Here is a 23,833-nt window from a genome sequence, read left to right as displayed (position 1 = left end):
TTGGCCAACATGCACAGCCAAACACACGGAGAGATGTATAATCAGGTTTAGTGTGAAGGAGACGTTCCATTGGAGTTTCGTTGTTGATGACACGACTTGGTAGCATATTAATGATGTGAACAGCAGCAAGAAAGGCCTCATCCCAAAACTTGAGAGGCATGGAGGCACCGGCTAGAAGAGCCAGGCCGACCTCAACAATGTGTCTATGTTTTCTTTCGGCCGACCCGTTTTGTTGGTGGGCGTGAGGACAGGACACATGGTGAGAGAAACCAAGTGTTTGGAAAAACGAATTTAATTTTTCGTATTCCCCTCCCCAATCGGATTGGAGAGCAATGATTTTGGTATCAAATTTTCGTTCAACGAGTGCTTGAAAGTTTTTGAAGACTTGGAACACATCGGATCTTTTCTTAAGAAGATAGATCCAGGAGTATTTACTCAAGTCATCTATGAAACTTACGTAGTATGTATGTCTACCAACAGAACTAGGGGCAGGACCCCAAACATCGGAAAAAATGAGTTGCAATGGCTTGGTAGAAATACTTGTAGAAATAGGATAAGGTAATTGATGTTGGGGAACGTAGTAATTTCAAAAAATTTCCTACGCACACGCAAGATCATGGTGATGCATAGCAACGAGAGGGGAGAGTGTGATCTACGTACCCTTGTAGATCGACAATGGAAGCGTTTGGTTGATGTAGTCGTACGTCTCCACGGCCCAACCGATCAAGCACCGAAACTACGGCACCTCCGAGTTCTAGCACACGTTCAGCTCGATGACGATCCCCGGGCTCCGATCCAGCAAAGCGTCGGGGAGGAGTTCCGTCAGCACGACGGCGTGGTGACGATCTTGATGTTCTACCGTCGCAGGGCTTCGCCTAAGCACCGCTACAATATGACCGAGGTGGAATATGGTGGAGGGGGGCACCGCACACGGTTAAGGAACGATCACGAAGATCAACTTGTGTCTATGGGGTGCCCCTTGCCTCAGTATATAAAGGATGGAGGAGGAGGAGGCCGGCCAAGGCAATTGGTGCGGCCAGGATGTGGAGTCCTACTAGGATTCCAAGTCCTAGTAGGAGTCCACCAAGAGGGGAGGAAGGGAGAAGGAAGTGGAGGAGAAGGAAAGGTGGCCGGCCCCCTTTTCCCTAGTCCAATTCGGACCAGAGGGGAGGGGGGCGCAGCAGCCCCTTGGCCCTTTTTCCTCTTCCCACTAAAGCCCATCAAGGCCCATTGCTTCTCCCGTAACTACCCGGTACTCTGAAAAATACCCGAATCACTCGGAACCTTTCCGATGTCCGAATATAGTCGTCCAATATATCGATCTTTACGTCTCGACCATTTCGAGACTCCTCGTCATGTCCCAGATCTCATCCGGGACTCCGAACTCCTTCGGTACATCAAAACTCATAAACTCATAATATAACTGTCATCGAAACCTTAAGCGTGCGGACCCTACGGGTTCGAGAACAATGTAGACATGACCGAGACATGTCTCCGGTCAATAACCAATAGCGGAACCTGGATGCTCATATTGGCTCCTACATATTCTACGAAGATCTTTATCGGTCAGACCGCATAACAACATACGTTGTTCCCTTTGTCATTGGTATGTTACTTGCCCGAGATTCGATCGTCGGTACCTCAATACCTAGTTCAATCTCGTTACCGGCAAGTCTCTTTACTCGTTCCGTAATACATCATCTCGCAACTAACTCATTAGTTGCAATGCTTGCAAGGCTTATGTGATGTGCATTACCGAGAGGGCCCAGAGATACCTCTCCGACAATCGGAGTGACAAATCCTAATCTCGAAATACGCCAACCCAACATGTACCTTTGGAGACACCTGTAGAGCACCTTTATAATCACCCATTTACGTTGTGACGTTTGGTAGCACACAAAGTGTTCCTCCGGCAAACGGGAGTTGCATAATCTCATAGTCATAGGAACATGTATAAGTCATGAAGAAAGCAATAGCAACATACTAAACGATCGGGTGCTAAGCTAATGGAATGGGTCATGTCAATCAGATCATTCACCTAATGATGTGATCCCGTTAATCAAATAACAACTCTTTGTCCATGGTTAGGAAACATAACCATCTTTGATTAACGAGCTAGTCAAGTAGAGGCATACTAGTGACACTCTGTTTGTCTATGTATTCACACATGTATTATGTTTCCGGTTAATACAATTCTAGCATGAATAATAAACATTTATCATGATATAAGGAAATAAATAATAACTTTATTATTGCCTCTAGGGCATATTTCCTTCAATTGATGACTCTTAGCACGCTGACATGAATCACAAATGGTTTCAACATGACGCTCATCCACATATGGGAGCTTATTTTTCCTAAGCACTCGTTCAACTAAAGAAAAAGATGCATGCCCTAATTGATCGTGCCACCGAGTTGAAGTAAGCTTGGCGACACCATATGCTTGCTTATTGAATCTTCTAAACTTGGGAATCAACGGGTAAAGCCCTCGAACGCATCTACCTCGGTACAAAACCCTCTTCGTTGCCTGATCCTTAATTAAAAAGAAGAAAGGGTGAAACTTGAGGAATACATGATTGTCAAGGGCAATACGATGAACGGAAAGAAGATTAATGGAGGCACTAGGGACATGCAAGATTCTTCAGAGATGAATGTTTTTGTGTGGGGTTTTAATAACTGAATGACCAATGTGTTTAATCCTCATACCTGATCCGTTGGCGGTGTGAATTTGATCTTGGCCGCGGTACTTCTCTCTCATAGTGACCTTTTCGAGTTCACCTGTGATGTGATTGGTTGCACCGCTGTCGACATACCAGTTTGTGTCGACACCGTAGGATCCTTCAGCTGCCCCTGCTACCTTCTCGTCCTGAGAGGAGTCGCCTTCATCCTCATCGTACCTGTACCAGCAATCTTTAGCAGAGTGACCTGGTTTACCACAGATTTGGCATCGGATGGCATCTGGACGGGAGGTTTTGGAGGAGTTGCGGTGGCCCCTATTGTTGGTGTAGGAGGGCCGACCGCCGCCGCTGGAGCACTGAGTGTTGGTGTTGCTGCTGTTGCCGCCGGGCTTGCCCTTGTTCCTCTGCGGGCCGCGGTAGCGAGACCCACCACGGCCACCACGGGAGGCGACGTTGGCGGACGACTTGAACCCAGCGGCGTTGTGGAATAGCGCCGCCCTCTGATCAAAGTTTCTCATCTGAGCGAATAGATCTTCGAGGGTGACCGGCTCGGTGCGGGCATCAAGGGCCGACACCAACGGCTGATACTCCATGTCCAGCCCGCCGGTGATGTAGGAGACCACCTCATCCTCGTCCAGCGGCTTACCAGCAGCAGCTAGTTCGTCGGCGAGGGAACGCATGTGGGCGAAGTAGGTACCCACAGATTGGGTCCCCTTCTGTGCGTTGGAGAGGGCGATGCGGATGTTGTTCACACGCGACCTGGACTGCGATGAGAACATGTTCCCAAGGGCAGTCCAGAGCTCGTGCGCCTTGCGGATGGAGGTGACCTGGACAAGAACTTCTCGAGATAAGTTAATTAGGAGGTGCCCAAGTACCTGTTGATCCTCCCTGACCCAAGAATGATGTAGAGGGTTCAGGACAGATTCATCTTTCCCTTCCTTGTTCTTGGTGATGATGGTCTTCTCTGGCTCCGGGGTGGTTCCATCGGCATAGCCGAAGAGACCGGCGCCGATGAGTTGTGGCATGATCTGTGCACGCCAGAGGACATAGTTCGTCCTCGTGAGCTTCTCCGTGACCTGCCCATTGATGCTGGACATGGGTGCGGCGGAGGAGGATGACATGGTGGAGCGGTTGGTGGTGATGATATTGTGAAGCTAGATGTAATGGAAGAAGGAGGCTCTGATTACCATGTGAAGATTGCTCGAAGCATCTTACCTCGTTAGAGGCGACGGGTGCGTGTTTATATAGCAGGGGCCAACCCTGGATATGCATACATCGGTTGAGTACAACTTGGAGAACAAGAGAGGAGGAAATAAGGCGCAGGTAGTTGTGCTACGGGATTACAACAAGTTAAACCGTACAACTATCCTAACAGACTAGCTAACCTCCTAGAGATATAACCAAGTTATGCGTATGCAAAATATCCGGTGTTTAACACCCGGTGTTTAACAAAGGCCAGTGTTAGCACTTAGCAATATGAACATTGGCAGTGTGGATACTTAAATGTTATGAGAAAAACAAACTTTGTGAAAAAATAAGCAAATGAATGGCAATCATCTCTTTTTTTGGAAAAGGAGGTATACCCCCGGCCTCTGCATCATGATGATGCATGCGGCCCTTTTATTAAAAATCTAGAAAGTATCATCATAAAGGTCTTACAGCTCACAAACGGAGCAAGTCATAGCACATAAAACTGAAAAATACAAGCGGACAAAGACAACCGATACGGTGATAATAAGGACAAGCTCTCTAGACTCCTATCCTGTTATGCGAACGCCATCCGAACCGGTTGAATATAACCCGAGCCACCATCTCCCATTGGTTGCACCCAGTAACCAAAGACTCCCTGGAGTCCATAGGAGTGAGTAAGGACCACGTACGGATCCAAGCTGTAGCTCTGAAGATAACCTGCAAAAAAGTTAAGTTGTGTTGTCTGTTAAAAATCATATTATTTCTGCAGTTCCATATAGCCCATAGTAACGCATATATTCCAATCCGAATACGAGCTGCCGTGATTTGTTCAACCCCAGCTAACCATGTCCCAAACAGAGACGCAATATATACTGAAGGATTAATATTAAAAGCTATATGAATCGTTCTCCAAAGTAACTTGGCAAGTGGGCATTCAATGAATAAATGTTGTATTGTCTCATCCTGAGCACAAAAACAACACCGCGAGTTGCCTACCCATCGCCTCTTAAGTAAGTTGTCCTTTGTGAGTATTACTTGCTTGTGGAAAAACCACATAAAAATTTTAATCCGCAAAGGAACCTTAACCTTCCATATATGAAGTAACCTTGAGATGGGGTCAGAATTAATTAGATCTGTATAAAAGGATTTCACCGTAAATATCCCATTTTTAGTTAACTTCCATTGTGTGGAGTCCGGCATGTCGGAGAGTCGAACTTCAATCAATCTCCGAACCAAGTGCATCTAGGCTGTCCATCTCTCACCCACTAACGTACGTCTGAACTGGATGTTCAAAGGAATAGTTTGAAGGACGATACCTACGTAATCTTCCTTACGTTGCACAATATTGTAAAGGGTAGGATATTGTAAGGCCCGAGGTGTCTCTCCTAGCCACGTATCCTCCCAAAATCTTGTTGACATCCCGTTGCCAACCAAGAATTTGACCCTACAAAAGAACATATCCTTCGTTCTCATAAGTCCCTTCCAGAACGGTGAATCAGTCAGTCTGATGGTAGCCTGGGCTAGCGTTTTCAAGTGCAAATACTTATTGCGCAGGATTTGAGACCACATACCCTTCGACTCTGTCTCTAACCTGTATAACCATTTGCTCATAAGGCATTCATTCTTAATCTCCAAGTTCTCAACACAGAGACCCCCTTGGTCTTTAGGTCGACAAAGGATATCCCATCGCGCGAGACGGTATTTCCTCTTGGCCTCATCAGACTGCCAAAAGAAACAAGATCTAAAGAAATCAAGTCGCTTTCGGACCCCTTTCGGAATTTCGAAGAACGAAAGTAAAAACATTGGCATGCTAGTTAATACTGAGTTAATCAAAACTAGTCGACCTCCATATGACATCAGCTTGCCCTTCCAGCAACTGAGTCTTTTTTCAATTCGTTCTTCAATACATTTCCATTCTTTATTGGATAGTTTACGGTGATGAATCAGAATACCCAAGTAACTGAATGGTAAAGCACCTAATTCGCATCCAAACAATTGTCTGTAAGTATGTTCCTCGTCTTTGGCCTGCCCAAAACAGAACACCTCGCTCTTATGAAAATTGATCTTTAAGCCAGACAATTGTTCGAATAGACATAAGATAAGTTTCATGTTACGTGCCTTAGCCATGTCATGTTCCATGAAAAGAATAATGTCATCAGCATACTGTAGAATGGACACCCCTCCATCAACCAGATGAGGAACTAGACCCTCTACATGGCCATGTTGCTTGGCCCTACCAATAATGACGACCAACATATCTGCCACAATATTGAACAGAAGAGGTGACATGGAATCCCCTTGTCTCAACCCCTTATGCGTCTGGAAGTAGTGACCGATGTCATCGTTCAACTTAATTCCGACACTACCTTTCTGGACTTGAGTATCCACCTGGTGCCTCCAGGTTTCACTAAAACCCTTAATGTGCATTGCCTGCTGAACAAAATGACATTTTACTTTATCATAAGCCTTCTCAAAATCCACTTTTAAGATAACCCTGTCTAGTTTCTTCGAGTGAATCTCTTGAAGTGTTTCATGTAAGACAACCACTCCTTCGAGTATGTGTCGTCCCAGCATGAAAGCTGTCTGACTAGGTTGAGCCACTGAGTGAGAAATTTGTGTCAATCTATTGGTTCCTACCTTTGTGAAGATTTTAAAACTCACATTCAGCAGGTAAATGGGTCGGAATTGTTCTATCCGGACCGCCTCATTCTTCTTTGGTAATAACGTTATCATACCAAAGTTGAGGTGAAACAACTCCAAATGGCCATCGAAAAAATCATGAAACATAGGCATAAGATCATCTTTAATGATATGCCAACTTTTCTTATAGAATTCAGCTGAAAACCCATCTAGTCACGGTGCTTTATTCGGCTTCATTTGAGTTATGGCCAGATGAACTTCTTTTTCAGTAAACGGTGCAGAGAGAACATCGTTCTCTGCTGCCTGTAATTGAGGTATATCATCAATCACAGACTCATCAAGAGACACCGTGGAAGTATTGGGAGGTCCAAAAAGGCTTTTATAATAGTTGGAAATATATGCTTTCAGATTTTCATGCCCCACTATTGTTCCCTCGTCATGTTCAAGCTGTATGATCTTCTTCTTCCTATGTTTACCATTTGCAACCATATGGAAAAACTGTGTGTTGTCGTCCCCTTGGACAACCTTAAGCGTTTTCGCACGCAACACCCACTTGAGTTCCTCCTCTCTCTCAAGAGAGCATGTAGGCCTTGCTTAGCCTCGGACTTGGTTCGATGCTTATTAACAGAAAGAGGAGTGGTTTCAGCCTTTACATCTAGTGCCTCAATGAGTTGAGTTAGACGTTCTTTTTTCTTCTTATAAATCCCACTCTCATTCCTGGCCCATCCTCTCAGAAATTGTCGGAGGTGTCTAATCTTATTTTGCCATCTCTCGACATGTGTCCTTCCCGTAACCGGCTTAGCCCATTCGCGTGCAATCATCTCCATAAATCCTTCTCGCTCAAACCAGCTTTGCTCGAAGGAGAAGATATTTTTGTTTGCAACATGGGTAGCCTCTCCCGAATCTAAAAAGAGTGGTGTATGATCTGAATCGCTCTTTGCATCGCATGAACCGACACCAATGGATATTTTTGTTCCCACTCCACACCAGCAAGTACCCTATCCAGCTTTTCATAAGTCGGAACAGGTAACGAGTTGGCCCATGTGAACTGTCTACCGGTGAGCTCAATTTCTCTCAAATTGAGGCTCTCGATAATCATGTTAAACATCATAGACCAACGTCCATCAAAATTGTCATTATTCTTTTCTTCTCTTCTCCGAATGATATTAAAATCCCCCTGACTAGTAGTGGCAGATTTTCATCTCCACAAATCCGCACTAAATCGGCAAGAAAATCAGGTTTAAATTCAGGTTGCGCTTCCCCATATACCGCAACTAGTGACCATCGGAACCCATCCAATTTTGATCTCACCCTGAATTTAACCGAAAAGTCTCCCTGCACCACATTAAGCACCTCTAACGTCTCACACCGTACTCCTAGTAAAATGCCGCCGAATCTTCCTCTAGGTGGTAAAATGTGCCAGTCAAAATCGATACCACTGGAGAGGGTTTGAAGGAATTGGGATGTGAAATTATCTCGTCCAGTTTCCAAAAGTGCAACGAAATCTAAGTGATGCTCTAATGTTGTCTCTGCTAAGAATCTTTGTTTAGCCAAGTCTGCTAGACCTCTGCTATTCCAAAAGAGTCCTTTCATAAGTCATCATGAAATTTTTTCTTAAGTTTAACTCTAGCACTTCTGCGTACTGCCGAAGTAGGATAAATTTTCCGCTTCCAGGGTCGTTTGGGATTCTCCTCAACACCCTGCGGGACGATAGTGTTATCTATGACAGACACTGCCTCGTCCATCAAGAGAGGCTCTATTGTATCTGTGTTCTCAACTTCCTCCTCATCTTCAGCCTCGACACTAGGCAAGAGATTATTACAGATATTTGCAAGATCATTAATTCCTAAATTATTCATGTCATTGTCATTCATAGGTTGGATAGAGGCAACATTACGAGTGATCTCAGAAGCCCTCTCCGCTTCCATGTCTAAAAGATCATTAACGGATTTGACGACCTCGGTTTCATTTGATCCCAAAGAAATGCCTAAGTCGTTTGCCTTATCAACTATTTCATTCTCAGAGAAGTGTAAAATTGAACAACTTATATCAAAGGACGTACCTGCAGTAGTCTCGGCATGATGAAGCATGGCGGCCCTCTTGGCACGCGCTAGCTGCAGGTCGTCCGCATCCGGCTGTCCCTGGATCCGGTTGCTGACACGCCTGCCAGCCGACACCGGATCCGTAATCCCACCAAAAGCGATGAGCTCCTCCGTGGTCCTCTCGCGCGGGGTGCAGTCAGGACTCCCACGCCCCTCCCGTATCATCGGTGAAGGAGGGTAAGGCGTGGTGGAGTGAACCTCCGCTGTGAGTGGCAAGGGGGATGTAGCGACCAGACCTCAAACAGTCTGATCTCTGTGCTCCGGTGTCATCCCTGGATCAGTAATGTTGACACCACACAGTACTCGGAGGATTTATAACAGAGTAGCAATCACACACTTATTACATCGAGTGTCTCCATAGAGAACTTATTACAATAAATATGGCTTAAGGCCATCTATAAACGATAACAGCGGAAGGCTTGGAAGATAAGTGAGTCCATCAACTCCAACGGCATCACTGAGTATAGAACCACGACCTAAAAACTCCTTAATCGTCGTCTGAAAAGTCTGCAACATTAACGTTGCAGCCCGAAAACGGGCCAGCACATGGAATATGCTGGCAAGGTAACACATAGAGAATAATGGAATGAAAGAGCTATACTATATGCATATTTGGCTGATGGAAAGCTCTATGGTTACAGTTTTGCGTAAAGCCAATTTTTCCCTACTTCAAAGGAATAAAATTTATTTAACTATCATGGTAGTTGTTAAACATTGAGAATGGTTGACAGCACTTCCATTGCCATTTTGGCCTTCGGGACATTCATTGGCATAATGTCCGGTCTTCTAACACTTAAAGCAAGTGACTTGGCTCAGGTCCTTCTTGGCTGGGGTTGATGGGTTGGTGCGACTCTGGCCGTTGCTTCCTGCATTGCCATTTCCATTCTTGGTGCCATTGTGGTTGTGCGAGCTACCTCCTCCATGGGTATGCTGAAAATATCCTCCCGGTCTAGGGGTAAAACGTGGCTTCTGTTGAGCTCCTGAAGTGTACTTTCCTTGTCCATACTTCCTCTTGCGGTTCTCAATTTGCTGCTGCTTGCCTTCAATCATAAGAGCACGGTCTACCAACTCCTGATAGTTGTTGAAGGTTGCTACCATCAACTGCATGCTCAACTCATCATTCAGTCCTTCCAGAAACTTCTCCTGCTTAGCTGCATCCGTAGTGACGTCATCTGGGGCATAACGTGCTAACTTACTAAAGTCCTCCACATACTGGCCAACTGTCCGTCCTCCTTGGCGCAAGTTGCGAAACTCACGCTTCTTCATGGCCATAGCTCCTGCTGAAACATGGGCAGTACGAAAAGCCCGCTGAAACTGGTCCCATGTGACAGTGTCGACAGGGAAAGTGGCTGTGAAATTCTCCCACCATGATGCTGCGGGTCCTTCTAGCTGATGTGCGGCAAACTTCACCTTCTCCGCATCTGTGCAGCCTGCTGTGGTCAATTCCCTAGCTGTCTTGCGGAGCCAATCATCTGCTACTATCGGCTCGGTGCTACTAGAAAACACCGGCGGATTCATTCTAAGAAAACGGCTAAGTGGTCAACAGGTGGTGGTGGTGGTGGGTTGTTGTTGTTGTTCCCCTGATTCTGATTCTGGACTAGCAACTGCATCAATGTGTTCTGCTGCTGGATCAACTGGGTGAGCTCCGGTGGAAAGGCAAATCTGGGGTCACGCCTCGGAGGCATCTGAGGGTTTAGAAAAGATGAGATGTAAGAATAGAGGGGGTCTAAAGAGAAAACACTACCCATATGCACATGAGGCAAAACAAACAATTCACTTCATTCAATCAAACAAGGGCATACAATCGATCTAACTATCACAAAAGTGCTCGGACTACTATATTTACATGGTGGACTACTACTACTGATGAGGTGGTCTACTAGAAATATTCTTCAGTTGCAGACTCCATGATATCTGCTCCAGCTTCATCAACATAGTCATCATCGCTACTATCTGTTTCCGAGTCGGTGCCGTCGATGATGATGTAGTCTTCCGGGCTAATCTCCTTGAGTTCTTCGTCTTCATCTACTGGCGTAGGGCCTCCCATAAATATTCCAATCTTCTTGATCAGGTCGTCATTCTTCTCCGCCAATACTTCAATTTCTTCTTCATAATCTTCACGTGTAGCCTTGAGTTCTTCCTCTAGTTCCTTGATTCTAGTCTTAGCCTTCTTCAGATCTATCATGTTGGCGCACATCTGGTTCTCCTGTCGTCGAATGTGCTGGTTTAACTCCTGGATAAAAGCCGCGATTGATCTATCCTTCCTGGTGCTGATCATCTCCCAGTGTTCATCTCGGTGCCCACAAATCTGGTAGATAGTATCCTTGAGATCATTGCGGTAGACTTCTCCAATGCGTCCCATGGCGATGTGAGCTGCCACGCTCTTTCCTAGACTCCAAGTTGGTGCATCAAAAGAAAACTCTATGGGCTTAGTGACTGGCATGAACGTCCTTCCTGGAACTTGAACTTGAATCATCCAGCGCTCTTCTTCAGGTAAAGTGGCGTTGTAGGTTCCGGTGAAGCTTGGTACTCCTATGTTCAGGTATCTAGTGACTTCCTTCAAGTGTCGTCCAAAGGGTGTATCTTCATCCAGTTGTGTGAACTTGTTCCTTGCATCCGCCATCCTAAAAGAGTAGAAAAGATGAGGAGTCAGAAGAGAAGAGGGTGAATAGTGATCTAGGTCTTTAGCTTAGTGGTCGTGTCCTACAGTCAGCGTGTGCTTTGAGACCATCTCTGTAGCGACCAGACCTCAAACAGTCTGATCTCTGTGCTCCGGTGTCATCCCTGGATCAGTAATGCTAACACCACACAGTACTCGGAGGATTTATAACAGAGTAGCAATCACACACTTATTACATCAAGTGTCTCCATAGAGAACTTATTACAATAAATATGGCTTAAGGCCATCTATAAACGATAACAGCGGAAGGCTTGGAAGATAAGTGAGTCCATCAACTCCAACGGCATCACTGAGTATAGAACCACGACCTAAAAACTCCTTAATCATCGTCTGAAAAGTCTGCAACATTAACGTTGCAGCCCGAAAACGGGTCAACACATGGAATATGCTGGCAAGGTAACACATAGAGAATAATGGAATGAAACGGCTATACTATATGCATATTTGGCTGGTGGAAAGCTCTATGGTTACAGTTTTGCGTAAAGCCAATTTTTCCCTACTTCAAAGGAATAAAATTTATTTAACTATCATGGTAGTTGTTAAACATTGAGAATGGTTGACAGCATTCTCAATCCCAATTAAGCATCATCATTAAACATAACCCAACAAAATTAATTTAGAGTAACATGTTGAGATTCACATGATAATCCAAGTACTAGATACTCAAAATGTCCATAACCAGGGACACGGCTAACCATGATTAGTTTATTACACTCTGCAGAGGTTTGCGCACTTTTCCCCACAAGACTCAATCACCTCCGTTTGGTTTCTCGCACTACATGGTGTTTGAGAAGACGGATGACCGAGACATAGTCTTTCAGAAGCGCTAGCACCTTACGATCGAGTAGACCGTACCACCTACATCCCCTACATCTGCTAGTCTACCACTATAAGAGTTCGCACGACTTAGTCAACTATGCTAGAGCCCATAATAGCTTGTGGCTGCACACAGAAGTTTCTAGTTTGAATAGTCTCATGATCCCTTTGAGCCTGGATGGCGGTCCAAAAGAAAACAGGCAAGTCCTGGAATACCCAGGTGCCTCAATCCACCAGATGTGTGTTTAAGTTGCCACCTTAGATAAACCATTAATTAATAAAACTCACATCTGTCATGGATATCACTCACCCAATCCACGTCTACTAGCATAGCATGGCATAATAAGCAAACATAGAAGTAACTCCCAAAGGTTTGATAATAAACAGGTAATAGGTACTACCTCAACTACTTCCCATCCCACGATTTAATTAGATCATAATCATGCAATGTGTGAGTATTGATCTAATGCAATAAAACTGGGTAGTAGAAAAGGTATGATCAAAGTGTTACTTGCCTTGCTGATGATCCGGGAAACCTAGCGATTCGAAGTAACAGGCGGCGCACTCCGGGTATTCTATCGCAAACAAGCAAACAAGTATACAATGAGAACTCATCTAATGCACGGGTAAAACTCAAATAAGAGATCTAACCAGAAGGTTCAACTTAAGAAATCCGGTTTGCAAAAAGAATCAAATCAAACGAAGCAACGAAAGTCAAACGGCCAAAGAAAACAACTTCGTTCTACTAATCTGGATCTAGGGCAAATTTTACAGTAGCAAAATCTTGTTTAAGTTGGTTAAACGGATAGAGGGTTTCGAGACGAAACTCCAGGCGCTTGAATCGCCTGCCGATAAACGGGCGAAAAGTTATACTAAAACGAAAATCGGATCAGGAATCGCGGTCAGAAAAATCGCGGATTTAATCCGAGAAAAAGAAAAAACGACGAACACTCGCTAAAACGAATGAACGGACGAACGCTCACTATTTAAATAAACCGGAATAACCGATCTATTTAAAAAACCGAAACAAAAAAACCGACGGAAAAACCGAACGGTTTTTTTCGAAAAAAAAACAGCGGCACGGAAATCGAGGCGGCGGCGAACCTCGGCAAGCATGCGGCGGTAGCGAGGCGGCGGCGGCGGCGGCGCGGGTGGCAGCGGGGCACGGGGCTCGAGGCGGCTAGGGTTTGCCCGGGTGGGCTGCCCCGGCTTATAAAGCCTGCCCGGGCCGGACACGGCCCGTAGGTCGGTGCGCGTTTTTTTTAAATAATTACGCGCGGAAGAAAAATAAAAAGAAATACTAAACGAACTCCAAAAATTCCGAAATAAATTTTCGCGGGCTTCTAAAATCAAGCCGCACAAGGTGAACATTTATTTGGGACCTAAATGCAATTTTGAAAAACGCACATTTTTCCTAAATTCAAATAAAATAACGAAAAACTCCGAAATAAAATCTTTTTTGATTTTATTATTAAATCCTCAATATTTATTTATTTTGGGAAAGTCATTTTATTCCCTCTCTCATATTTTTGTAATAGAAATAACTGATGATAAAATAATTAAAATCAAGTGATCCTATTCTCAAAATTTGAGAAAACTCAAATATGAAAATAATGAATTCCCCAACTCTCTCCGTGGGTCCTTGAGTTGCGTAGAAATTCTAGGATCAAAACCAAACGCAAATAAAATATGATATGTGATGATGATCTAATATATAACATTCCAAATTGAAAATTTGGGATGTTACAAACCTACCCCCCTTAAGATGAATCTCTCCCTCGAGATTCGGGTTGGCTAAAAAATAGGTGAGGGTGGTCCTTGAGAAAATCTTCCTCTCGCTCCCAGGTGGCTTCATCCTCCGTGTGATTGCTGCACTGAATTTTGCAAAACTTGATAACCTTGCTGCAAGTGACTCGGCTGGCAAACTCGAGGATCTTAATTAGTTTCTCCTCGTAGGTCAAATCGTTATCCAACTGAATAGTTTTCAATGGCACTGTGTCTCTCAAGGGTATGTCAGCCATCTCTGTGTGACACTTCTTCAACTGGGAAACGTGGAACACATCATGTACTCCTGACAATCCTTCAGGCAATTCCAACCTGTAGGCCACTTCTCCCATACGCTCCAAAACTCGATATGGTCCTACAAATCGTGGCGCTAATTTTCCCTTAACTCCAAAACGCTTTGTTCCCCGAAGTGGAGATACTCGAAGATAAGCTATATCTCCAACTTCGTAAACTGTCTCCTTCCGTTTAGAATCTGCATAACTCTTCTGTCTGGACTGGGCTACCTTGAGCCTATCGCGAATCAACTTCACCTTCTGTTCAGATTCTTTAATCAAGTCAGGTCCAAACAACTGGCAGTCTCCAATTTCGTCCCACGACAACGGTGTCCTGCACCTCCTTCCGTACAAAGCTTCAAAAGGGGCCATCTTTAAACTGGTTTGGTAACTATTGTTGTAAGAGAACTCTGCATATGGCAAATTATCGTCCCAACTAGATCCGTAATCTAGCGCACAAGCTCTCAGCATATCTTCCAAAATATGATTGACTCTCTCGGTCTGTCCATCTGTCTATGGAGAAAAGCTGTACTGAATTCTAGCCTGGTACCCAAAGTTTCATGCAACTGCTTCCAAAACTTTGAGGTAAACTGGGTTCCTCTATCTGATATGATACTCCTCGGAACTCCATGTAGACATACGATCCTGGTCATGTATATCTTTGCCAACTTAGCACTGGTGTAAGTGGTCTTTACCGGGATGAAATGAGCTACTTTCGTCAATCGATCAACTACAACCCAAATCGAGTCATAGCCTGAACGAGTCCTGGGCAATCCCGTGATAAAATCCATGCCTAACTTATCCCTCTTCCATTCGGGTATCGGCAATGGTTGTAACAATCCTGCTGGGTTCTGATGCTCTGCCTTTACTCTCTGACATACATCACAAATTGCTACATACTCCGCAATATCCTTCTTCATTCCGGTCCACCAGAAAATATCTTTCAAATCCAAATACATCTTGGTATTTCCTGGGTGAATCGAATATGGTGAATCGTGTGCCTCTTGCAGTATCAACTTCCTGATCTCCGGGTCATTGGGCACGTAAACGCGGTCTTCAAACCATAGGGTATCGTGTTCATCCTCACGAAATCCCTTAGCTTTTCCTTTGCTAAGTTTCTCCTTTATAGCGGCAATCTCTTTGTCAGTCCTTTGAGCTTCTCTGATTCTATCCATCAATGTTGACTGAATCTCCAATGCTGCTACATAGCCTCTCGGAACTATTTCAAAACATAGTTCACGAAGATTTTCTGCTAACTCCTTGGGTATTTCTCCCGTCATTAATGTATTGACATGGCTCTTACGGCTTAATGCGTCAGCTACTACATTAGCTTTTCCGGGGTGATAATGCAATCTCATATCATAATCCTTGATGAGCTCCAACCATCTCCTTTGTCTGAGATTCAACTCCTTCTGTGTGAAAATGTACTTCAAACTCTTATGATCCGTGTACATCTCACAATGATTTCCAATGAGGAAATGCCTCCATGTTTTCAAAGCATGCACTACGGCTGCTAACTCCAAATCATGCGTGACATAATTCAACTCATGAGGTTTTAGTTGTCTTGAGGCATATGAAACAACTCTCCCTTCCTGCATAAGTACTGCTCCAAGTCCTCGACGTGAAGCGTCGCAATACACCTCATAATCTTTGGTCTGGTCTGGCAAAATCAACACTGGTGAGGTAACCAAACGTTTCTTCAATTCCTGGAAAGTAGCCTCACATTCCTCCGTCCATATGAACTTGCTATCTTTCTTTAACAACTCAGTCATAGGCTTCGCAATCTTTGAGAAATTCTCAATAAATCTCCGGTAGTATCCTGCGAGTCCAAGAAAACTCCGGATCTCTCCAACTGTTGTTGGGGCTTCCCACTTGGTCACGGTATCAACTTTAGTGGGATCAACTGCTATACCTTCTCCAGATATAACGTGTCCGAGGAATCCTACTTCCTTCAACCAAAACTCACATTTGCTGAACTTGGCATATAATTGATGTTCTCTGAGCTTTCCAAGTACCAAACGCAAATGCTCCTTACGCTCCTCTTCATTCTTCGAATAAACCAGGATATCATCAATGAACACTACGACGAACTTATCCAAAAATTCCATAAATACTTTGTTCATCATGTTCATAAAATATGCGGGTGCGTTAGTCAGACCAAATGACATAACGGTATACTCGTACAGCCCGTACCTGGTGGTAAAAGCTGTCTTCGGAATATCCTGTTCTCGAATCTTCAACTGGTGGTATCCTGATCGCAGATCGATCTTGGAAAATACCTTAGCACCTTGCAATCGATCGAACAGATCATTGATCATCGGTAGTGGGTGCTTATTCTTGATCGTTACTTCATTCAATCCTCGATAATCAACAACCATCCTTAACGATCCATCCTTCTTCTCCACTAGAAGTATTGGCGATCCCCAAGGCGAAGAACTTGGGCGAATATATCCCTTATCCAGTAACTCCTTAATCTGCTTCTTAATTTCCACCAAATCCTTTGCTGGCATCCTATATGGTCTCTTCGATATTGGCCCTGTGCCTGGCAATAGCTCAATCAAAAACTCAATATCTCTATCTGGTGGCATGCCTGGCAACTCTTCTGGAAATACTTCAGGGAAATCCCTTACCACTGGTACTTCCTCCTGCACAACTCCTGTTAGGCAATTTACTTGAGTCCTCTTTGGCACATGTCGGGATACATACTTGATCCTTCTCCCTTCTGGGGTGGTAAGCAAAATTGACTTACTAGCACATTCAATATTCCCTTCATACTTTGATAACCAATCCATGCCTAATATAACATCCAATCCTTGGGATTCCAATACTATTAAGTCCGAGGGAAAAATATAGTTACCAATCCTTAATGGTAACCGATCACACCATAGACTAGCCACATACTCTGCTCCAGGCGAGGTTACTAACATGGGTGACCTAAGGGCTTGGGTTGATAGGTTATACTTATCCACAAATCCCCTTGAGATGTATGAATGCGATGCACCAGTATCAAAAAGAACGAGTGCAGTAAATGACTTGACCAAAAACTTACCTATTACTGCATCGGGCTGAGCTTCAACCTCCTCCACGCTAACGTGGTTCACCTGTCCCCTGTTAAAAGGGTTCGGCTTCTTTCCAGAACTTCCATTGCCATTTTGGACTTCAGGACATTCATTGGCATAATGTCCGGTCTTCTGACACTTAAAGCAAGTGACTTGGCTCAGGTCCTTCTTGGCTGGGGTTGATGGGTTGGTGCGACTCTGGCCGTTGCTTCCTCCATTGCCATTTCCATTCTTGGTGCCATTGTGGTTGTGCGAGCTACCTCCTCCATGGGTATGCTGAAAATGTCCTCCCGGTCTAGGGGTAAAACGTCCCCCTTATCACCCGTGGAAACCGTTGTCACTCGGCCACCCTGCTCGGTACAATACTGCGGAGGGGTTACGACACGGGACTCCTTCCCGCATCTCACCCCCGGCTCGCCACTGTGGATGGTGCGGTCCTGTGGAGGGGTTATAGCACGGGACTCCTTCCCGCACCTCACCCCCAACTCGACCGGAGACGTCGAAGTAGGAGAGCGCCGTAGACCTCCTGTCCAGGTGCCCCTCCCGCCGACGAAAAGTCGGGCTCTGGTATCTGGGTGTGATGGATATCCTGTGCACGGCCCCCCAAACCCGCGGCCATCCCAACAGAAGCCACCCTCGCATCGGGAGTAGGCTCCGCGGTCGTCATATCGCCAACTAGAGTCGGCACTGGTGGCAGCTCAAGCTCTGCCGGGTCATCTGCCTCGACCCTGGTGCTCCATAACCGGCTAGGAGCGGACCCCGGTGCAAATGAACCAAAGTGAAGCGTGTTCATCGGAGTAGTGGACAGGGGCGCCTCTTTGGTAGAACTGGCTACCTTATCAGACTGTGTTGCTGGCCCCTTGTCCGACTCTGGTAGTGTATCATCGGCCCCCTTCTCCTGGTTCCCGGGTGCGCCGCCACCCTCAGTCATATCCATGTCTTGTGTCCCATCCCCATCCTCGGAAACTGCAGTATCCTCGATCTCAAGCTCTAAGACATAAGTGACTCCAGCATGTGTCCATCTGACTACATCTGGTATATGCTCAACACTCACAACATTGACCAAAAGCCTCGCAGCATTTTGTGCGCGAGTGAATGGCATGTCAACCTTTTCTGTCTTACCAATCAAACCACCCAAACTCCAAGCAATCAGAAAATGTTTTACATATTTAGGTGGCACGCCACAAAAATGAACCCACACCTTCTCCAAAGGTGTACCCTCAGGTTCCTCCTGCTTCCACTCGTCGAAAGCGATAACAATATTTGTGCTCGTAACTCTGCATAAACCCCACTTAAGAACATGCATCTGATCCTCTTTAGTGGAAAAGTCGACCTTATAAGACTGACCTTCTAACTGTTCCAGGTGCCACTGATAATTACCCGGCACTAACTCACGTAGCTGTCTGACGATCTGAGCCTCGGTCAACTGTCCATTAGTAACTCTGATAACTGCCGGGAAAGAACTCTCAATCATCTGTGGTAGAGGATCCACCTCCGGTGTCTCAAAGAACATCAACTCCTTATAGCAGACCCCAAAGATGTTAATGCCAGGCTTAGGACCGGAAAGGAGAGGGCATTCCCCAGTCACATGCTGGGAGCGGAGGCAATAATCACAAAGCTCATTCGTACACTCTGCCACGAAATGACCCGGTTCACCACATCTGTAACAGGGCAACTTTTTCTTCTTAATTGCCCACTTAGAGAGTTTTTCGCCCTCCGCTTTCTCCGGCCCTTTATCAGACATGCCATCCTTAGACTTAACACCTCCTGTAGTCACCGGAACATGCACTGCTGCGAGAGCCCGAACCGCGTCCACTGCCACCGCAGGTAACGTGGATGAGTCTCCCACCCCATCAGTTGTATGCTCAAGCTCCTCCTCCAAGGCCATATCCGCAGTAGGCGGTGGTGGCGGTGGGTAGTGTCGAGGCGGTGGTGGTCGTCTCCCTCTCCCACCGCGACGATAGCCACCTCGGAATCGATCCCTGGGTCCGGCGACACCTTCAACAAAATTACCAGGTGGACCTTGAAAATGTCCAGTGTTCTCAAAATTGTACCGGTTATAACCACGGCCGCCACCGGATGAAGATCCACAGTGTAGTCCCTCACCATAAGCATCATACCCGTCATCTCCCCACTGACCGTATCGGTTGTAGTTCTGAGAATCTCTGCTGTAACCAGTGTATCCATCACGCCCTTGCACGCCGCGACCCCTTCCTAGGGCCGGCGCCTTGGCTGCGCCGCTTCATCCGGCTGGCGCGTGTTGGTCTTGGACGCGTGGGTGGTCGTCAGCGCACGTGAGGCATCGGCCCCCGTCGCTCGGAAGATTGGGTGCCCCGACCAGTCCCGACTCGGGGTTGCACCCCTGTTGCCACCGACCTTGGAGGGAGTACAACACCCCGTCCACCCCCATCGCCCGGTGTGGCACCGCGGCCAACACCACCAGCGCCAACGACAGACGGTGCTGCACGACTGGTCGCGCCCGCCGCGGCAACAGTACTGGCCGGCATAGCGCCACGACCAGCTCCGCCAGAAACCGAGGCGTCGCGGCCAACACCACCAGCGGCAACGACGGACGGCGGTGCATGACCGGCCGCGCCCGCCGCGACAACAGTACTGGCCGGCATAGCGCCACGACCAGCTCCGCCAGAAACCGAGGTGCCAGCGGCGATAGGTGGCCCTTGCTTAGAGGGCGGCTGACCACGACCTGCCATGCCACCGGCGGATGAGATCCTCCTCGCCCGTCCAGTGCCCAACAAAGGAAATCCCAGACTCGAAGCCCTAGACACAATCATAGGATGGACTGTCTGCGGTGATACATGCACGTACGTCCGCTCTGGGATGCGCGAGGCATGGGCCTCTGGTTGGGCCTCGCCCGCACCAGGAGAACCCACGACCATCGCCACATCCAAACCCACATCCAGCTCAGGTCCACAGCCCAATAACACATTCAAACGAGCCCGTCTGGCCACTCGAACAGCGCTCGCCGATCTCGCCACCGGCGATCTTGGCGGCGGCGGTGGCCGGCAAATATTGCCTTTCTTCTTCTTCCGCGTGACAAGAGTCCAATTTTCGAGCAAAAAATTAGACAAAGTTACAGGCTCTCTCATTACCTTAGGAATCGGGCCGATCTACGGCTTCATGACTGACTTGGAAATAGGAGTTTTTGAACGACGCCGATCGCTTGTACTCTTGGGCACCGGCAATGGATCGGCATCCGGTGAGGCCATAGGCAATCCGGTGACCGTGGTGGCGGTTGGGATGTGGCAATCATCTCTTTTATAAGCAGATAATGTTTTTTTTGGCAGGCAATATTGAGAGCTTTATGCAAATGAAAGCATTTACTAGAAGAAAAAAACTCTACAAACTGGACTAATCTCGTAGGTTTTGAAAGATCGTTGAACACACTGTGGCCGAGAACACGCCTTTGCAAGGAAGGATCGAACTGCTACTTCGTTGCGTAGTGTCGAGGACGAAGATAAAGAGTAAAAGGTGAAACAGAAGACTCAAGACGACATAAAAACAAAGCTTCATAACCTAGCATGTAGGCCAAATTTGCCTTCCATCTTTCCACATAAACTTTTCTTTATGTCAGAAATTCACACAAGCTGGGACCAATTACTCTCCAGTGATATCCTTCTTTTTTAATAATGAGGCAACAACAACTCTTCAACAATCGTAGCAGCCCGGAACGATGGAAAATCGACCGAGCTCTACTTTTTTTCTATGATTAAGGGTCGATTTTATTTATTTAAAATGAAGCATTAAAGAGATATAAACACAACACAATGAGCACTTCCCCAACATATATATGACAAGGATGCACACATGTAACACCAACATATACACACAAAGAATCACGTCAACAAAAAGTAAAGTCATACAAGTCTGAAACATGGCTTGATCAGATGGATCCGCAATGACTCAACAACAAATATATGAAAGGACAACTGGTTACGACATGATGAGATGTTGAGGCCGTACGGGTGTAGGGTTCCGAACCCTTACTTGTCATTTTATGTTTGAAAGTCGAGATACTCTTCGAATAGCGAAGCTCATAGTCTAGTCAAGTTTACTCGTTCTTTAGGTGAGGGGCCTCATGTGTGGCTTGGTCAACCCCATGACCCGAGATGTATTTCTGGCTTACGACGAATATAAAACTTGGTTACCCCTCAAAAATAAAATAAAAACCGGAACCAACATGTTCTAAAAAAAAGCTGGGCTGATCCTTTACAGAAAACAGCAGCAGGTCTCCAACAGTCGTAGACTCGTAGCAGGGCGGCATGACGGGAAATCGCCGAGCTCTAGCTATGCTTACGCATCTGCAGGCTATAGTGATCGATCACAAATCATCTGCATAGCACTCTGGACGGAGATGGTCCCGGAGCACAGCAAGCACATCGGCGCAGCTGACGACTCCGACTAGAGCGCCGGTGAGCTCATCGACGACCCAAACATGCCCGACTCGGTGCGCGAGCGCTTGGGCCATGACGGCGACCAGCGAACTCCCAGCATGACACGCCGCCACGTCCTCCGTCGACCGCCACCGGAAGCTTCCCGACGACATCTTCCTCGCGCGTCTCGCAGGCGCCAACGGCAAACACTCCTCGTCAGATGACGTTGACGACGACGACAGAGCTGCAACGTCCGTCGTGTAGGCGGCATCCATGAGGTCGCACATGGCATGAAGCCCCTTGTCCGTGAGCTCGGCTCTGATGGAGCGGAGCAGGAACTCGGGCGGCGAGAAGTAGCAGTCGATGTACGTCATGGCGTCGCCGGCCGAGAGCGCGGCGAAGGCGGCGGACACGGACTCGACGTCGTCGCAGGAGCCGAGCACGCCCGGGCAGATCTCTCCGACGAGCGCGTCGTCGTCCGCCACGACGGCCACGGCGGTGCCGTGCCCGATGGACCTCTGCAGGAGAGGGATGGCGTCGAGCGCGTCGTCGTCGACGTGGACGGCGTGCGCGTCGTCCCGGCGCACGAGGCCGAGGGAGGCCACGGAGAGCGCGGCGACCGGGGCGAAGAGGGAGATGGAGCCGAAGAGGTGCCGGACGATGTCTTGCTGCGTCAGCACGCAGTAGCCGGCGGAGGCGTGGTGGTGCTTCTTTCGGGCCCGGGCGTGGAGCGGGACGAGCAGGCTGTGCGAGTTGTTGGCCAGCAGCGCGTCGATGGCGTCGAGCAGGCTGCAAAAGTTGGACCGAACAGTCAGTTTTCTAGTCCAAAATGGGTTGGTATGGCCCTATGGCTGAGAGAGACGGTTCCGATTTCAGAACAAAGTAGTAGCAAGATTCAAAAGGTACGGCGGCGGCTGACCACGGCCGTATTCACGCACCTCGTCTGTGGATCCACTCGGCGGGTGACGCCGTGATCGCCAACCACGGCGGTGAGCACGGACACGGGCCGGCGGAGCGCGGCCGCGGGGTCGCCGAGGTTGCCGCCGTCGCCGCAGACGTAGCACAGGATCTCCGCGACGCTGACCTTGACGACGGACAACGCGGCCGCCTTCTTCGCGTCCGGGGGTGCAGCGTCCACGAAGACGAACGGGTCGGCGCCGGCGCGGAGCGTGGCGAGGGCCGCCGCGATGGGAGTCGACGGTGGCAGCACACGCACCGCCGGCTTGCCGATGCAGAGGTCGGAGACAACGTGGGACAGAATGCTCGCAGCCATTCTGGCACGAGAGGAGTGCAGAGAACGTGTGTTACTGGAGAGCGGGATGAGGCGATACAAGTCATGTAGCGGTGAGGGCTATTTATAGGTGGAGCAGGCGGGACGTGCCATGTGCTGTAATCTTGCGAGGACATTTGGAATGTTCTGCAACAGAATCAATCCGTGTTTCACTAATTTGATGTAAGACCTAAATTAAGCATACATGTTGGAAGACCACCAGAGGTTATTTCCGACAGTTAGTGTAATACTAGTACTTTTCCTTTGATAGGTTATAATGGTTAACACCCTATCTATTGTAGCGAGATAGCTCAGGTGTCATGTATCGAGCACCAAACATCTACCCATTTTCAACCATTTTGGTCCGGTCCAATGAGTGCGTGCTACCAGAACCATTTTCATACAGGCTGGGGCCTTGGAGTACAGCTTGGGTATTTTTCAATAACAGTCCTACTTCAATTTGGCTTGCCCAAAACACACATGGCCGTCGTTGATATAGTAACATTTGCCACGGCAGACACGACGGGAAGATGCGCCCTGTCCCCGTACGACACACTACAGCCCAAATCTGAAGTACGAACACACCCATCTAATAGAAAATTTTGAGGCGAGCAACAGCTATTACACCCCGAATGCAGACAAGCCGGGGAACGGCGCGACGTAGCGTCCCGGTAGACGTCAATCCCGCGGTCTTCGAACACGTCGACGAGCCGTGCTGCCGTGCAGGAACAGCTGGGCTCCGAGCCGTACATATCGAAACGGCCAACGGCAGATCACATGGTGGCAGTTGGGGCCGTATCGCTACGAGACGAGGGGTGGCGGCGCCGCACCATGCCCCGCCGCGCTCGTAGGCGCTTATCACCTTCCATGGAACTTCGTGCATCGTGATCCCAGCTCACGGCCCTGTGATCCCAGGCTGAGGACTCCACAAACTTGCACAAAATGTGGT

General features: G+C 47.4%; 1 protein-coding gene and 1 pseudogene across 1 annotated transcript; both read right to left on the bottom strand.

The window, feature by feature from the left end:
- Positions 1 to 3,180: 3,180 nt before the first annotated feature.
- Positions 3,181 to 3,319, bottom strand: LOC125517770 (annotated as a pseudogene).
- Positions 3,320 to 21,074: 17,755 nt separating this feature from the next.
- Positions 21,075 to 22,962, bottom strand: LOC125512148 (CBS domain-containing protein CBSX5-like). The gene is made up of 2 exons (XM_048677225.1): positions 22,553 to 22,962; positions 21,075 to 22,403 (listed from the first exon to the last, which is right to left on the bottom strand). The coding sequence occupies exons 1-2, from the start codon at positions 22,885 to 22,887 to the stop codon at positions 21,563 to 21,565; spliced, it is 1,176 nt and encodes a 391-aa protein (XP_048533182.1). The 5' UTR covers positions 22,888 to 22,962; the 3' UTR covers positions 21,075 to 21,562.
- Between the last annotated feature and the right edge of the window lie 871 nt (positions 22,963 to 23,833).

This window comes from Triticum urartu, chromosome 6, assembly GCF_003073215.2.
Source record: "Triticum urartu cultivar G1812 chromosome 6, Tu2.1, whole genome shotgun sequence".
Lineage (NCBI taxonomy): Eukaryota > Viridiplantae > Streptophyta > Magnoliopsida > Poales > Poaceae > Triticum > Triticum urartu.
The sequence above is the reverse complement of the archived record's forward strand: the minus strand, read 5'-3'. Positions and strand labels throughout refer to the sequence as shown.